Source organism: Lacerta agilis, chromosome 4 (genome assembly GCF_009819535.1).
Source record: "Lacerta agilis isolate rLacAgi1 chromosome 4, rLacAgi1.pri, whole genome shotgun sequence".
NCBI lineage: Eukaryota > Metazoa > Chordata > Lepidosauria > Squamata > Lacertidae > Lacerta > Lacerta agilis.
This window is the reverse complement of record NC_046315.1, coordinates 62493037-62511843: the sequence shown is the minus strand read 5'-3', so window position 1 is coordinate 62511843 and position 18807 is coordinate 62493037. Positions and strand designations below refer to the sequence as shown.

At 38.8% G+C, this 18807-nt stretch overlaps 1 protein-coding gene across 3 annotated transcripts in view; it reads right to left on the bottom strand.

The window, feature by feature from the left end:
- The window catches only part of RPS6KA3 (ribosomal protein S6 kinase A3), a 41456-nt gene that overhangs the window by 7853 nt on the left and 14796 nt on the right, over positions 1-18807 (bottom strand). For 2 of the 3 annotated variants that reach the window (XM_033147276.1, XM_033147277.1), the window contains exons 3-14: positions 15903-16019; positions 13942-14023; positions 11236-11316; positions 8928-9007; positions 8304-8410; positions 7907-7944; positions 7588-7730; positions 3697-3767; positions 1352-1440; positions 1189-1253; positions 996-1098; positions 262-386 (exon numbers count right to left, since the gene is read on the bottom strand). In XM_033147276.1, coding sequence (XP_033003167.1) covers positions 262-386; positions 996-1098; positions 1189-1253; positions 1352-1440; positions 3697-3767; positions 7588-7730; positions 7907-7944; positions 8304-8410; positions 8928-9007; positions 11236-11316; positions 13942-14023; positions 15903-16019 — 1101 coding nt within the window. The remainder of the gene's footprint in view (positions 1-261; positions 387-995; positions 1099-1188; positions 1254-1351; positions 1441-3696; positions 3768-7587; positions 7731-7906; positions 7945-8303; positions 8411-8927; positions 9008-11235; positions 11317-13941; positions 14024-15902; positions 16020-18807) is intronic. The other variant, XM_033147278.1, reaches the window with a different exon arrangement.

Sequence of the window (18807 nt, the reverse complement as noted above, 5' to 3'; positions counted from 1 at the left end):
CACCGCCAGAGCATGATTTCTGTTCTTATCCTGAAGCAAAGTTCTTAACCTGAAGCATTATTTATGGGTTAGCAGAGTTTGTAACCTGAAGCGTATGTAACCTGAAGCGTCTACAACCCGAGGTACCACTGTATGTGAAACGTGATTATCTATCCTTTGGGCAAAGCTTGTGCATACGTATTGTGCAAGCAATATCTGATCTCCTTGCAGGCCCCTAAATACCACCCAATACGAATAGTTAACTTCATAATGAACATTCACCTGAACAATCGAGTGCCCAACAGATGTCTGCATTGCTTGACTTTCATCATCGGTTGCAATAGCTACAAAACTGAAGCCCCGAAAAAGTTGGTGAGCATTAGCACTAGGTGGAATACCAGGTGAATCTGGAAAAAAATATTTTATTTTATTTAAGATACTCCTTTTTTAGAAATATTTCATAAAAGTGCCTAAGGCAGTTTGCACAAAAAGATGCATTTCAAATTATGATCAGAACAAAACAGCAATATGACAGGCAACAAAGATCAGAATATTTAAAAAGCAGCGTACTATTTTAGTCAGTTGTCAGGTCAAATACATGATGGAACAACCCAGTCGCCATATTGTGCTGGAAGGTAACAGCAAGGGATGGGTCTCTCTATCTAAAGAGTCCCAGGAGACCAGGAATGGTAACTGAAAAGGTCATATTCCCTATCCCAACCGAATGCAACACCGATGTTGGCAGAACATGAAGGACATAAGATCTGGGCAAGAAAGACCTGCTGCATACCCAAGTCAGATTAAAAGGACACCTATGTGTCAGGTAACACAAAACCATGGGAGTAACACAAAATTGAGGTTGTTTGCCTGTTTCTCATGTATAGCAACTGTGTGACTGATTTATTTCATTTGTATACCCTGGACTGATAAAAGTTAAAAAGGATGCATGTGATTAAGATTAAAACCGTAACTTTCCCAAACCACCTGAGAGAATGGTATATACCGGTATATCTTACCTTTCGGGGTTTTTGCTGTAAATTCTGGATCAAAATAAAATGTGTCTTCAGGTCTACCAGTTGCTGGTTTAAATGGTGGATTAATTTCTCTTCTGTACAATTTCTAAGACAAATACATTTAACATGTTAGAAAGCTGTAACACAATTAACATGAAATGCTGTAAGTGTGTTTTACTCCATTGTGTGTACTTACATTCCAGTCTATTGTGGAGAAAAATGGATGCCTCTTAATTTCCTCAACTCCATCAGGACCTGCTCCTATCCGAGGTCAGCAATGAACATAACAGCAGATATATTAGGGATTTATTTAGCTTAATGTTGAAGTATGCAGTAGATAACTTAATTCAATTCTTTACCTAATCTGTTTGCAGGGTTTCTCTTGAAAAGCATTCGGAGAAGACTCTGAGCTTCTGGACTTAAAAACTGAGGCATTCCAAGTTTGGCTCTGTACAATAAAAACACATTAACTGTATACAAAGTTTATAGTGGAAATGCCACGCTCATTTGTTTTAAACACAACACTTGGTGAACAGCAAATGCTGCACAAGCAGACTTCCCCTTCTGCAATGGGACATTCCTCTTCTGCAATGGGGCATCCCCCTTTCCTCCCCTCTCCCTGAAGCCTTCCCTGTGCCTCCAAATTCTGCTCCAGAGGGTTGGAGGATCCTCAAAAGTACACCAGGCGAAAAGTGGGGGGTGGGCCACAGGGGAAAGGAAACAAGGGGAAGTCTGTTGCACAACTGGGTGGAAACCACTGGCTGTCATTCCTGCCTGAAATAAAGTAGGTGAAAACACACAAAAAGGCCCAAATGTTGCTTCCACACAAAAATTCCTATTCCAGCTATGCAATCTTGAAACTGCAGAAACTAAACATAATGGAATATTATGGAAAGGAAACACAAATATTGTATTTCATTGCCATCTATGGTCTCTCTTAATTGAATTTTTCATATGCATTGGTAGGGTTGTGTATATCCAGCAGCCTAAAAATCTCTCTCTTTTTATTTTAGCATGATAGCAATGCCAGTAAAGCCAAAGGAGGAATTAGTAAGAGAGAAGAATGCCTAGGATCAGTCCCCAGTATTCATGCTTCTGCTAACTTTCACATGTACCGGTACTTTCCACTCTTCAATTTCAGTAATTGGAATTCATAAACAGAAAAGGAACACTATGAGTGAACACTATGAACTACAGCAATGCTTTAATAGGCCACACTCAATGTAAAAGGTACTATGATGGAATACATTCTTGTTTAATCCGTTGATCCTGTTCCCCGAAACCAGTGAGGTAAACTGCCTGGATCACTGCAAACCAACTGGGAAAGGCTAACTGGTTCTTCTGTAACTAAATGAGAATCATTTCCTGGAACAGTATCTGCAGGAATTCCATTGGTTTGCATCTAGCAAAGAGACACTGATTAATTTTAGCTCAACTAACTAGAAACACACAATGTCCTTGGAATGTTATGATTAACCACTTCGCGTTACAGCAGAATATTCTTCTGAAAATATTTGATTCGTAACGAGTTATTGTTGAGCAAAACACAACCCTGCTCCAACCAGAAACTCTCTAGATTATACAGCTGCATGAATGAGAGCCATCTTGTTTCTTTTCTGACAGGTATATACAAAAACATGCTTTGATAATTTAGGACAAAATAGACACAGAAAATCTGTCTTTGATTCAGGCTGATCATGGTTAAAGAAACCGAAGTTATAAACTGTGGAATAAAATTATAATATCAGTAGAGGGGGAACAGACAGACTAAATATGAAATACAATCACAAGTTTATAAATTATAAAAAACAGACCCCTTATGGAGAATTAAGTCTAGTGCCATGCAAAGGTACTAGGTGGTATTCAACCATGTTTTACTCAGTGTAGACCCATAGAAATTAACAAACATGACTAATTTAGGTCCACTAATTTCATTGAGTCTACTCTGAGCAAAACAAAGCTGAATACTATCCTCTGCCATTACCACAGGAGTGGTAGCTAAGACATAGTGACCAAGAAAGTATGAGAGTACATAGGAAAGACCAAAAGACATTCAAATTGCTCCAGAAGTATAACAATAGTAGTCAGATATAGATCTATTATATGACAAAGTCTGATATATTGATATATGACTACAGCCAACCTGGGTTATAGGTATATTCCACAGTATCAAATTTTGTATCCAGATTGAAAAATAAAACATGCATTAATGGTTACCAACAGAGGTATACTGTAGCTGGATAATAATCCACAATGCAAACCTAAATTTCACCCACTTGTCAGGAGTGTTAGAATTAAATCAGTATGCAAGGATGTTAGGTTTCAGAAACAGGAGAGGCACCGGAAAGACCAATTGTTTGTAACAGTAGTAACGAAAAGGGAATGTTAAGACATTTTTCCACTAGCATTTTCAAGATGGTGAAAATAATAACAGATCAAGGAGAATATAATTTAGTGACTTAAAGGAGATAATGGGACTGCAAATACATTATTATGTATTAGAGGAGTACTGGACAAAGTGTCTGTACAGCTTTTGATAGGAAGGACAGTAGAGTGGAAAAGGACATTAGCAGGATGCATTATGGAGTCAGGATGTATCAGTACCTTTGAAAATGAGGGAACAGTAGAAATTAGAGATTGCAGCCTAGAGGGCATCCCCAGCAGAATACCTGATGAGATATACGTATAATAAGAGTTTACTCACTTGAGAATCAGTGTCATGGTTTCTTTTCTGTCTTTCCCTTGGAAAGGTAGAGTACCAGTGAGCATTTCAAACTGTATAAAGTAAAACTTCCATCAATTATATTAAAAGACCAAGTAATTTCTTTTCAACATTGCATTTTGATTGTTGTAACCCACCCTGGGACCTTAGGGTGAAAGGTGGGAAATAAATAGTAACAGCAACAACAACCTTCCTCTCTTTGACAAAACTAGTAGAACCTTGTTTATAAAACAAATTGTGCATACCAACCCAAAACTCTGCATAATAATGTTCTGCAGCATAACTTTTTACTTTTTCAGGAGTTTAACACATCTACCTTTGATGCAGTCAGTGCATGTTACCCTAATTCAGATGCTAATAGCTAGTTGTACATTTCTACATCTAATGTGTGTTTGCAGCTAAAATAAAAAGGCAGCTATTTTGAATGAAGCACACTTTACATTTTGTCTACTTGTAACCTACTTGCTGTTGTATTAAATCTAAGCAAACACAAACTTTGTATGTGATTTATGAAAAAATATCCACACTCTTGATAGCTCAGTTGGTAGAACATGAGACTCTTAATCTCCGGGTTGTGGGTTCAAGCCCCACGTTGAGCAAAATACTACTGCACTACAGGAAGTTGGGCTAGATGACCCCCATGGTCCCTTCCAACTCTACAATTCTCCAATATAAAAAATGTGCTTGTGTTAACATCCACAGATTTAAATGTATATCAGTAGGTTATAACTAGTTTTTTTATTCTGTAAAATGTCAATAAACAGCTGTTTACTACTCAATATTTCTTCTAATCACTAAGGGTATCTTAACTTATTTTGGGTTCTAAGTTTCTCAGAACCGATCTATTTAATCTAAATGAGAGCAAGACTCAGGAACTTATGCTTCCTTTTAGTAGCCTTGCTTCCCATGCCACTTAACTAGGGTTAAGTAGCATTTTAGAACTAATATTAACTATGGTGTTTCTTAACTCAGAGTCTAAAATTGTGGTGTCTAAAACTACATCAAAGTTAACTTTCAAATAACAGTACAGAACATTTCTGTCAAACAAATTTATCTGTAATGTAATTAAGGAAGTATTATTGAATTGCATCCAACTAAGAAACAATGTAAATGTCAGGGACAACAGTGTACAGTGGGTCCGCAACTTACAATCACTTTACTTATGCAATTGCAACCTTACACGGGTAGGGTGGGGCAATAAATTAGAAAATGAAGAGCAGGGAAAACCTGCCGTTCCCCAATCTTCATTTATTTCCGCTACCTATCCACCCAGCAGGCTTTCCTGCTATGGGAAGTGTTTTTTAAGCCCCCCACCTCACTTATTGGGCTCTCGGAAGGTGATGGAAGGGCTCGAGGAGCATTCCTTTGGCTTTCCCAGAGCTTGGTAAGCAACCCCTCGCAGAGGGTGGTTCTGAGGTTTCCTGACTTTGTGCAGTTTTGAATTTGCCTTTCCATGTAGACCCCTAGAACCGAACCCTCATGTAAGTGGTAGGGCCCACTGTACTGCAAAATATCATTACAGTTTGCTACCACATATACGTATAGGGCAAAATTCACCTAACAAACCTGCCCAAGGGCTTCTGTTGCACAAGAGGGCTTTCCCCTCCCCCTCTGTGGCTCCACCTCCTGAAATTGGCTCAGGAAGGGGCGTTGGGAGAACCTCCAGAACAGTATGTGGGGAGAGGGGAAATTGTTCCAGCTAGAAACTGATATGTTTGCATGGATAAATCATTCAACACAGCATGGTGTTGAATTCCACCCTTAAAAACAAAACCAAGTTGCTTAAAATACTGTACAAAAAATAAAATCTGCTCTCTGCTTTTCCAACTGGCTGACCTGCAAAGATTCCACTTAAGGAATGTATTTGTCCCTATGGACCCAAGTAGAAAGAATCTGTGGGTCACTTTTTTGGACTGTAATTTGTACAAGGTGCCCAGGGAGGACAGATTCTTTTTTAGTTACTCTAGGTGGATGACTCACTGCAATTCTGATCTATTACTGTTTAAATGGCGAGTCCCAGGAAAAGTTAGTGATAAGATAGCCAAGTACTTTCTATCCTCAGTAATATTAAAACTGACAATAAAGTAAGAAGTCTTTTTTTGGTGAATCTATTTGTTATTCTTACTATGCAATTGTATCAACTTCTATAGGATCTACTTCTTATATCAGTGGTGGCGAACCTATGGCACGCGTGCCAGAGCTGGCACGCAGAGCCCTCACTGCTGGCACGCGCACCATCGGCCCAGGTCTTGAGATGGCCGCCCTGGTGCAGCGATCCCTCCGGTGCCCCGACGTGCCGTCTCTCCGCTGCCTCCCTCCCGCGCTTGCCGCCCCTCAGGAGGGGGGTGGGCGAGCGGGGGATGAGGGGCGTGGCACTGGAGCGGCGCGGGGCTCTGCGCGCCCTTCCAGTGCTTCCGGGATGGGAGGCGAGGGCGGGTGGCTCGCGCTCCCGCCGCCTCGGGTGAAGGGGCGGAGTCGACGCTGGCAGCCGGAGGTCGTCACCTTATGCAAGGGCTGAGTGAGTGAGGGGGAAGACGACGAAGGAGGTGCGCGCGCAACAGCCTGTCCACGCCTTCGCCGGCGGCGCTTTCCTGGGACGGCCGGGAGAAGTCGCTGCTGCTGCCTCAAGTCCGCTGAGGGAACGAGGACCCTCCACTTCTTCAGGGGCAGCAGCAGGTGTGGGGCCCGAAGCCCCTTCAAAAGGAGAGCCGCTGCTGCGTCTTCATCTCCTTCGAGCGGCGTCCGCCCGCGCCCTCCCTCCGCTCCCGGCTCCTTTACGAGGCTTCCCGGGCGCCTCGGGTGACTGGCTCCTCCCCGCTCCCTTGGCGAGGCGGAGGCGTGTGTTTGTTTGTCCGCCTGTTTGGTCTCCCGAAAAAAGGCTTTCCAATCCGCGCACCGTCGTCGTTGGTTTTTTTGTTTTTTTTTGCCCCGGCCGCTGTGCTCATGTTTCCCTCTTGGGCGACGGGAGTGGCGGCCGGTCTCATCTCCTTGCACTTCCTCCAGAAGCTCCCAAAAAAAATCTCAACAAGTTTGGGCACTTTGTAATAAATAAGCGGGTTTTGGTTTACAGTTTGGGCACGCGGTCTCTAAAAGGTTCGCCACCACTGTCTTATATCAACCTTTATGACTGAATAAAAATCAAAGCTATTCTTTTGTAAATAATGTGTTGCATTTTAAACATCTCAGTTTTGCTTTAAAACATTTGATAGTAAGCTTAAATTAAAATCATTTTGTAATATGTTGTGGTTTTTAAGATTTATATTATTTATAGTTTTGTCTGACCAGGGATTACTTCTCTTTGTTGTGTCGACTGCATTTAACTATAGATACTGGCAGAATTTAGTCCATCATAGTCTTATGGTATTTATTCACCTATGAAATAACCAAAATATTGTAGAATTCAGTGATGGCTTTGTAAATTGCAGACAAGAGTGACAGAAGCAGCTTGAGATATTTGTCCTGGTTTTTAATTTTTTGTGTTTGATGGGAAAAGGTTGTGGATAAGGAGCTGCACATCTTTTTCAGAATGAAATACCGTATTTTTCTGTCTATAAGATGCCCCATGTATAAGACACCCCCTATTTTTGGGGACTCAGATTTAAGATAATGGGGGGAGATGGCCCCGTGTATAAGATGCCCCCTAATTTTTGACATTATTTTTTAGGGAAAAAACGTAGTCTAATACACAGAAAAATACAGTAATACAACCACTGAAAGCATGAAGTTCTTCTCTTTCCTACTATTTTCTGAACTAGAAACTGCTACTTCTAAATTATTTACGTTTAAAATGAATGAAATTTACCCCCAAGTAAATGAGCCAAGGATTGGGGATCCAGAGACTCTACCACCACTTTCAGTTCATCAGAAACCTACCATTAACACTCCAAAAGACCACCAGTCTGCACTCTGTGTATGCCCCCGCCGATTAACCACTTCCGGGGCCATATATTCTACTGTTCCACAGAAGGAATACGCTTTTTTCTCGTGATCAATAGACTCCTTGCTTAAACCAAAATCTGGAGAAAGAAAGCACAGTGAATTTAGTAATCTTATGAGCATATACAAAGTTTTGAAAATAGGTTCTTTATACTTATCATGTGTTTCACCAGCATAATTTCTCTAGTGCTGTTTATCACACTAAAAGAAAACTATCTACGAATTATTTATATAGTAGAAATTTGTTTTTACTTACCTGTCAATTTAATATGTCCTTCTTCATCAAGTAATATGCTATAAAAAAGGATAAAGCTTGTTTTTTAATTGTTTGAAACATGATTATGTTGATTTTCTTTACAACAAATAATGACTGTCAGAGAGCATACTGGGAAGATTAAAATTCTAGAGAGAGAATATGGTATTTATAATTTTTTGTCAAATAATCCACATGGAATTTATAGCTCAAGAAATTAGTGTTAGCTCCTTGGGACAGCCCTACCATTAGGCAGGATGCTGCCCAAAAATATAGGACTCTATTAAAAAAAACAACCCTAGTTAATAGATATACAGTAATATTATTCAGAAGTTAAATACTACACTTCTTAATATTTACAGAGAGCAGTTCTATCATATTCCAAAAAAAAGGTTCTTACTTTTCTGGTTTTAGATCTCTGTATATTATTCCAAGACTATGCAGATGATCTAAAGCAAGTGCTAATTCAGCCAGGTAGAATTTGACATCCTCTTCTGTGAACATCACCTAGAAAAGAAAATGCATAATACTTGTCTAAAGTTAATACAGAGCAAACAGTTTCTATGATTAGAAAACACTGGAGAGTTTTTTCCAGTTTAAACTTAAATTGAAAACTAAAAATTGTATGTTAAGTGTTTATAGTTGTGTATATAAACATGTTTATAAAAGTCACTTGCACTGTCAAGTAAGTGCATATTAATGCAACAGACTTTGAATTCTGATGGGCGCATTTCTATATCAGCTGTCTAAGGATAATTCAACAGTACATTTGTTACATCTCTATTCCCCCACTCCCTACCCTCAAAAATGTTTAAAATTTAAGTGTGGAAAGCAAAGGTGAAGAAAGAAGAGAAAGAACAGAAGAGATATATGAATATAGATCATGCTGTGTAAAGTAACTTAGATTCATTGGTACAATTAATTAAGAAATCATGGCAAATATTTCCCTGAACATTTGAGAACATTCCATAAAATAAACACAACCTCTATAATTCAGAATTGTGACAATTTACGAAACATTTACCTCTTTGGATAAGCGTGTAAACAAGTCTCCTCCTCTGAGAAAGTCTAAAATAAGGTATAGTTTCCCTTCTGTTTGAAAAGCTGAGGGGGAAATCAACATTATTTTAATAAAAGTATTATGTTCTTGGGTATGAAAATACTTATTGACTGTTACTATTGCAAAGATTTTGTTTTATCATGCTGGATCATTTAAAAGTTCATTCAATAAAGTATTAAAATGCAATGCTGCACCCTAGCTATTACTATGTTCTATGATTTTTCAATCTTAACTTTAAAATGAGCATCTTTGTTTATTATACATTATGGATACAGTCACAGAAAGGTTTTAGATCCAGCTGTGGTATCTCTTGGCAAAAAAAGAAGGGATACAATTTTTTCCAGTTCTCTCTATTCCCCGCACCTGACATGCCACCATCCACACTGATCTGGAGGAGTCCCCAACTTTTTGAAGCTGACACTGGTAGGGGTGGCACTGGCAGCTGCAGGGGCAGAAGGAAATCAGCAAGAAATACCTCCCTCCATCTTCCATTAGGGCAGTGTTTTTCAACCTTTTTCGGGCAAAGGCACACTTGTTTCATGAAAAAAATCACAAGGCACACCACCATTAGAAAATGTTAAAAAAATTAACTCTGTGCCTATATTGACTATATATAAAGTAATTCTCTTTAATTTTTTCAATTTTTCCCACGGCACACCAGGCAACATCTCGCGGCACACTAGTGTGCCGCGGAACAGTGGTTGAAAAACACTGCATTAGGGGACACCCCCCACTGGATTAAAAGCTCTTCCATGAACACAAAGTTATCAGCTATATTCTACTCTATACAGGGTGTAACATATTTGTAGCATACAGATCAAAACTAACACACAAAGCAATTTTTATCTGGGCCACAGCAACGTTAAGATTCATATGTATTTTAGAAGTTATGAGATATTTGATGCTTTAATGCAAAACTGCTCTGTGTTTTGTATGTACTATGCAAGTGATAGGTATTGAAGAAAATAGACACTCTGCACATTTTGTATGTATCACAATGACATATATATTCGGAAAGTGTAAGGATTCTGTTGAGTTGCTTTTGAGAATATTTTTTAGAAGCAAATTACTTATTCTGCTCACCCCACCCCTATGACCTCACACTGCCAAAGCACATGTTATCCAGACTTCTGAAACTTGAAACTTCTGGACAGTGCTAAATTTATTACAGATCTGGCCATTTGCAACTTGCATTCAGCAACAAGAAAGTTTCAGATAACTCACTGGAGAACAGCATCAAAGCTTCTCCCCCTTCCACCTCAATACTGAATATTTTTCTTTAACAGAAAAAGTAAAGAGTGGGTTGCTTCTTAAAATTTAATTGCCTCAGAGATATGCAAAATGCAAAGCATCCCTTTAAAAACAGGACTGGGTAAATCTCATCATGTAATAAAAACTATGTTCTGTTCTGGCCAATGCTTAAAAAGAAAGTATAGCTGAAATATTCTATAACAGAGTATTTCTTTTTCTTTCTTATATTAATTAACTAAATAGGTGAGAAAACAGCCAAAACAGTACTAAAATCACTAAATTGTTCAAAAGCTGAAAATGAACCCTTAGGGAGGTAAATTAATTTAAACTAACAACATTGTTTATTTGTATGAGGCCTTTCCATCGTTACACCATATTCAAGGTGGCTTGCAACATGAAAATATTTACATAATTAAAATATATATTAAAAGTTAACACTAGGGAAGTTAAAGGAATGTCAAAAATTACATTTGTTCAGAAACTCATCTTTACTGATGATCAAGCTTCAAAATGTAGCATTTGTCTTTTTGTGATTTTCTGCAATGCATAGTATGGATGAATTCTCCTATACAGTGGTACCCTGCTAGACGAATGCCTCGCAAGACGAAAAACTCGCTAGACGAAGGCATTCGTCTAGCGGAAGGCTGCCCCGCAAGACGAAAAAGTCTATGGGGCTGCCTCGCAAGACGAAAAATTTTCGTCTTTTTTTTTTTTCCGTTTTGCGGAGCGCGGCTGTCATTGCCGCTCCGCAAGACGAAAAACCCGCTAGACGAAAATTTTCGCAGAACGAATTATTTTCGTCTAGCGGGGCACCACTGTATAATTAACTGCTTTAACAAATGCCAGTTATGCAAATTGACTTGTATAGGAGTACAAGATGATAGGTTGGGTCTCAATAGAACTTGCTATATTTTATTTGAAGGTATCAGGATTTTATAAATGGCAAATATGTATGAAATATCATAGTTACCGGTAACTAGCAATATTTACTTTAGCAATTTAGGATGCTTATTAAACTTACCGTAATGCAACTTGACAATAAAGGGATGATTAACCTCTACTAAAATGTCACGCTCCATTTTTGTCCGAACACGATCACGAACTATAAGAGATGTTGACCAACATTTAGTGCAAATGAATACTACCCACTTAATTATGTATATGGACTATTGTTTTTCTGTTTTATATCCGTTATATGTGGACACAATGTCAAAGTTTTCTATAATCATTTTCACTGTACAAAATGTAATGAAAAATAAAGTTTTAAGAGTGCAATGTTATGGATCAAAAAGTGGCTTTTTCCATTGTGCGAGGAAGTATTACAAAATCATCTCAAGTCCACATCCTGCTGGAGCCCCCATGCCCAGTTCCAGGTGGTCCCTTAACCTTTATGAGTGGGTTGTGGGGCACAGGGGGTGTAGTATGGGGGTGCCAGGAAGGCCAATTGTGTTAGCAGAGTTCTACTCTCACCTCTCTAGAACCAAATTTATAAATACAATTTTTGGGATCTGAGCAGGAAAAGGATTGGAATTGCCTGTGCTCATATCCCCCTGCTGCTTAGACCCTGGATTACCTGAGTCAACAATCATACCAAAGTACCAGGGATTGAATATATATGCACTGTACTTTACTGTAGCTCTCAAGGACTTTCCCCCTCAATTTCTAGCATATTTTCCAAAAAGGGTGCTCACCATAACTTTATTCCAGTGTCTAAGTATTGATAGAAGGAGTTGTAGTATATATTATTCAACAACTAGCAAATTCATCACCCTGACAATTTTCCATTGTCTGTCGCTAAATACATACCATGCAATTAAAAAAAAACTTGCAAAAAGAAATCAGGCATCTGTTGCATAAAGCAAGAGTAGTGAATGTACATTATGAGTGTGAATTCTAATACAGAAGCCAAGAAACTAAGTGCATTCAAATTCTATTTGCTCCATTGACAATTATTGTTTCTAAACACTCATTCTAGCAAAACCATCAAGATGTGAACATAGTCCACATGAAGATGCCAGTAAAACTGTTGCACTGGGAAAATATTCAGTGCCATACACCCTATGTTATGGTGGATATGTATTTTCAGCCTCCAAACGCAGGCTATATTCATGTAAGAAAATAGCAATATGCAAAACAGCCAAGAGATTTATAAGCAAGCATGATTAGGATTAAAGACTAGATGTTTGTCCGCATTATGTGGTGCAAGAAAGTAGCACTCTAGCCACCATGGTGATATTCTAAAGGAATTTTTAGATAGTGTGCTTGCCTGGCATAGAGATGAGAGGGCAGGGGAGATCTGCCTTCTCCCAAATGGATATTTGCCTGACAGAGAAAGGGTTTGCTTCCATGATCTGCTGCAGCAGAAAACTGGGTTCAAATGAGTGGTTTGGGAGCTCAGATTCCATCTCAAGTTTCTTGGGCAAGCTACATGATTCACCAGTTTACCCTCTGTGAAATGGGTGTTTAAGACTGTCAATGCCCACCACGGTAGCCATTTCACAGATGTCAACCAGACGCATATGGAAAGCCCAAAAGCAGGACAACTCTTAGGTTGTACCCAGCTAAGTTATACTCAGAACAGACCAACTACAATCAATAAGCAAGACCAACAAGAGCATTGATTTCAATAGGTCAACTCAGTCTACCCAGCATTTCTCCTTGCCCAAAATTTGCAATAGTGATTATGCCCACAACTCTCAGATCCAAATGTGCCCATAAGCCCAGAAAAGCAGGGTACTCCGGGCCTAGAAGATTGGCTCTTTGACCCTACAGGGCCCATGAAAGCTAACCCCAAAAGGAGAGAAGCAACAAGATGCATCTCCCTTTCTGAGGCCTTTGTTAGGAGCTGAAGCCATGGTCACACACTCTTTAATTTCTGTCTTTCAATCCAGGTTGGAAGTTTTGCTCATCAATGCAATTCATATGTTTTATATCTCAGTTTTTTTCTGTGAGATCCCACAGCCCAACCCTAAGATTAACATTATTACTAATAATATATTAGTTATTATTTATTAAATTTGTATACCGCCCTATACCTGCAGATCTCAGGACTGTTCACAATCATAAAATATCAGTGAACTAAACAGGTCTTTTTTTGCAGCAAACATGCATAGCAAAACGTTTAGAAGCATTAATAATGTAAAAAAAAAAAGTTCCAGAAAAAGAGCTAATAAGCAAAACCCATGACAAATAGGTGATTGAAAAAGACACCACTGTGTGTAAATTTAGATGCAGATTCATCTAAATTTAGGTGCAGATTACAGGGAACAAAAGCAAGGTTTTCTAAATATGAGCAAGTATCAAGTGCATGAAAGTGCCTCAATGGGTTCCAACTTTTTCACATATGCTACTTTTCAAAATCACATTCTTCATGGGGCTATATAAATAATTAAATATATATATTTGCCAGTTGGATTGTATTGCCCTGAATATATGAATTGCTCTCATTTTTAAAGGGTACAGGGTTAAAGTTCTCCCGAGATTATGTAGAAGCTAAGCCATCAAGTCAACATCAGAAAATGCAATTGTTTGAATTCTTAGTTCCTGCAGTCCTTCATCACACAACTGCCAAATTCACAGACAGACAGACAGGCAAAAGCATTTTTCTAGCACCTTCCTTTTACTATCAGCTCCTCCACCGAATGTCATTGCACTGCCAGTCTATTGCAACAATGTTTCACCATATTATTCTTAAAACAATTATATTTAAAGAAATCATGTAATTTACCCTTGAGTGTTGCTTTTTTTAGCACCTTCATTGCATACAGTTGTCTTGCATCTGATCCTGAGATTTTTTTTACAAGGAATACCTGTATTAAACACATGAAACAATTCTATTACAATGATCCAACACACATTGAACAGACCCAGGGTAAGAATGTATCTGTGCACATACAGAAACATCAGTCTCACATACCCATGCATGCTTGCGTGCATGAACGCCTGTCCTATCTCGAGTTCCAATATGTAATATCTCTAATCTTTATCCCTGATTTTGAGAGCATCTATGCTACACAAACAAACATACCTTAGTTAAATGAATGCAAAGGTAAGGTAGGCATAATTCCACTTCTCACACAATTCCACTTCTCTACATACTTTTAAAAAGCTGCATGTGAATAAGACTCTGGCCGCAATTATATAAAAACAGGTGCACTTTCAGTATAATTTCACATTCCTAACTCACCAAGTATTTCACTTGTAACAGCAAGGCTACTAGACTAGAAGGAGGGTACACTTCCTACCAGTAACTTACAGAAACCAAGTGCAAGGAACAGAGGAAATTGGATGCCAATGTCATATATAAGATTGAACAGTCTTTTATCAAACCAAATTCATTGAAAGGGTAACAGCAGTGAATAACAGAGCAAGCCAAACCCTGGCCGGAGAGTGGCAGAGTGTATCAGAGTTGCAGAGCCACTGCTACATCTGCAGCTTCATTGCTCATGCTGGTCAGGGCAAAAGCACAGCCATCTGGCTAGACAGCATCAAGTGATGGCAGTGGAAATGGCTCAGGATCCAAGGAATCCCTGATCAGTTCAGCCACTTGCCCTGCCTAGAACACTACACTTACAGACATCTCACAGGTTACAGGAAGTCGTAATTTTGTGGGGGGGGCGAACAGGAAGCTCAGCATCAATGAAGGTGTTGTGGGATGAGGGAGAATCTCCACCCAGCTCACCCCTGCCCTGCCCCCTGTGGCAGGTCAGGAACTTAGATTGAGCCCTTAGTCAGGAGGAGTTTATTTAAACACGGCCACTCAGACTTTTTTTGCATTTAAATGTTGAATGAAGAAAATGTGTTGTAAAATAGTCATCTTTGGATACAGAATTCTGTGAATGATAGTTAGCTCAGCTGGTTAGAGTGTAGTGCTGATCATGCCAAGGTCACAGGTTCGATCCCCATACGGGCTACCTGCACATTCCTGCAGTTCAAAGGGTTGGACCCTTGGGGTCCCTTCAAACCCTACAATACTTTTATACTACACAAAGCCCAGTAGAATATTTCCTCAATTGAGGGGGAAATTTATGTCAAGCGTCTAACTCTGAAAAAGAAAATCAACACCACACACTACCATGGCAATCCTAGAAATATGCCTTAGTTCAAGAGATGTACCGGTGAGTTTCCTTCCAATTGTGTTGAAGTATTAAAATAGGCAACTAAAACAAATTTCATTTTGCTCAGAGACCAATGCTTTTAGTTGCTTTAATGCTGATGGACGAAAGTCAAGAATATATAAGTTTTCATCACTGACACATTGAAGACTCTGTCAAAATATGAACTAGATACAAAATATATGCATACTTTAATTCATCCTTGAAAAGATATAGGGTGAGACTGGATTCTAGTGATATTCAGAGTAGACCAACCAGAATTATTTCAGTGGGTTTACTCTGAGAACGACTAAAACTAAATATCCCTCCACAACATAAATATTAAGGTGATCTAGTGAAAAAATATGTTTAATTTATACTGTTCAATGAAAAAATATGACAATAGGTATTCCTGCATATATGAATGCGAGCTAGGGCAGCAAACTAGGAGACAATTAAGGAGATTAGAACAAAAGATTCAAGAGGTGGTATTACAGAAAACAGAGCGTCTATTTTGGGATTCTGGTTAGTGCTGGCTCAGGCAAGCCATCTGAGCACCATGACAGCTGGTATCAATTCCAGAGGTCCGTCTTACCTTTCCAAAAGACCCCTGTCCTAGCACTTTAAGGAGTTCAAATTGTGAAGGGTCTGCTTTTTCATGTCCTTCCTTGACGTGATATGTTATTGCAATCTCTTTAATATTGCCTTCTTCCTGCAAATAAAACAAGAATAAAGCTCTCATTTTTATGTTTGGAATTCATGCCTGGAATATTCATCCTAAACTGGTATTTAACTATTCACAGATGAAAGCAATTGTAATGGATAAAAGCCAACAAGAAAAATATATTCATTAAGTCCAATGTTGGTACCACTAGGAAAACAGGAATGTAGAATTTCCACAAAAAGTTTGGTTTTCTTCATGTTTGGGAAAACCACCAACTGAGGAATGACAGATACCAAACAGCCAGATTTTTATAGAGTAGGGAAATACAAAATAACAGAAGGAAGCTTAGTTATGTAAAGTTTTCTTTTTTCCAAATTAAGAAAATAAAAAGCGGAAAATAGTCATCTGGCATATTCAGCTACCTAGTAAAAATACTAAGTTAGGTCATTATCGTATGTGACTTTTTAAATGTTTCTTCAACATTTGCTTGTTCTCAATATAGCATGTAGTCAGTACAGGAGCAGCTCTAGTCACTCTTCAAAATCGCAGCTTCAGCTGTGTTGTCTTCTAAGAGCTAATTCACACTTTATAAAAAAGGGGGAGAAAGCAGGAGAAAAGTGACTCACTTCTACTCCTAGTGTTATTTACTAGGAGGTGGGGAGGGGACTTGTGGATGTCACTGCAACAAGTATCTGCAAGTCCCACCATGTACATACACAGGAAAAGCAGAAGTGTGAGCCTCTTGGGCTTCTTCTTTCCCTGATTGTGTATTTGGTGCATACTGACTGGTGATTCATGCATTGAGGAGGAAGGGCTTCCACAACCATAATACTCTGCTCAACTCTCTCAAAGCATTGCTCCTAGCCTCCATAAGCAGTATTGATTTTATAGGATTATTTAATACACAAATTAAAAAAGAAAAGAAAAGAAATCATTAGATCAAATAGTTTATTCTCAACAATTGATCACATTATATTAACCATTCTTCCAAAGAGATCAGGCAGGGTAACATGCATTGAATTATCAACTTTATCATTGCAATCTTCCTGTGAGGTAGGGTGAGACTGAGCCACTGTGACTTGCTTATTCCATTGAACCTCCTGGTTGAGTGGAGGCTTGAACCTGGCCACAACTCACTATACATTTATTGCTACAACAGTAGGCAAAGCTCTTCCTAGACACAAAAGGAGTTTTAGGATTATATTATTAATGGCCTTATAGTAAGCAACATGCAAGTTGCCAACGACCAATAGTTAGAATGTCCAGCCATGCCTTGTTTTTGCTTGAAGCTCAGCAGGGGATGGAGAATTAAAAAGAGCCATGTGTTAGAAAGAAGCAACAGTCAGAAGTAGGAGGACAGTAATAATTCAAGTAAATTGAACTAAGAAAGGACAGGAGATGTAATAAAGGAGCACGGAATAAAGCAGCTATGTGTGTGGAAGAAAAATATCTTTGCTGCTTCTGCGTTTCACAAGAGTGAAACTGAGTAATTGCTATCCTTTCAGCAGCTGGCTTTATCCTCCTTGCGGGCATGAACCGAGTATACACATTGTGACAACAGGGAAGTGAAATATTATGCATAATTTCAGAGATAATAAATTACTGTATACAGCACTCTCAGGGAACGTGTGTATTAGATTGTACCTTAAATAAATCTATTATGCGGCCAAATTTAGAAAGCCACATACAGTCGTGTTCTGTAGGCCCCATCTCAAAAAGAGCTAGAAAAGTACAGAAGAGGTCAAACAAGACAAAGGCGTTGGAGCACCTTCCCTACAAGTAAAGCAGCAGCACTGACACTTTGGAACTCCCTGCCTATTGATATAACACAGGCCCCTTCACTGTAGTGGTTTTGTTTTCATGTGCTGAAGACATTCTTATTTAGATAAGCCTACTCAGATGTTTAGAAAGTTTGCATGAGATTTGTTTTAGTCTACTTTATTGCCATTTTAGCATTCTGTGTGTTTTAAATTATGGTTGTACTTTTTTTAGTGTTATCTTTATTGTTTTATCGTTTTTGTAAACCACTTTACAGTTTTTATAATCTATAGATTCTATGAAATAAATAAGAAATAAAGTGTTGGTGCATTTTAGTCAGAAAAAAATATGACAAAGTAGGGCATAAGGTAAGTTTTATAGAATTATGCATGATGCAGAAAAAGTAGGCACATAATTTTTCTCTCTCACGTTAGGGTGGTATTAAATGGTACTCAAACTAAACCCACTGAAATTAAGATGACTCAGGTCCATTACTTTCAGTGGGTTTACTCTTAGTAAAACTTAGCTGAATACTATCTTTAGACTTCTACATCATCCAGTGAGATTGATTGGTAGCAGATTCAGGGGACATAAAAGAAGGGAGTACAACACATTATTAATCTATGGTGTTTCACCACCACAAGATGAAGTCATTGCTTAAGATAAGATTTAAAATAATTAAGCAAATTTATGGAGGATAGAGTTAACAGCAACAACAATGTGGCTAACAGATGCTGTTATGTCCCACTCTTCCTCCAAAAGGAGCCCAGGGCGCTAACTATGTTCAAACAAATGGAACCAACATAAAACGAAAGCTAAATGGAACAGTTGTTGTGTACTTCTGAACACCAGATGCTGAGGACAAATAGTGGGGTAAGGGGTATAGCCTTGATGCCTTATTATGGGCTTCCCAGGAGAAATCAACTGACTACTGCAACAAACAGAATGCTTAAAAGAAAATCTTTGGGCTAATCCAACTGGGCTTTTCTTGAGTTATTACCTAGTACCAAACCATCTTCTCACACATGCACCAATCACAAACATGGATATTTGTCGTACTAGGGGCTGCAACCCTGCT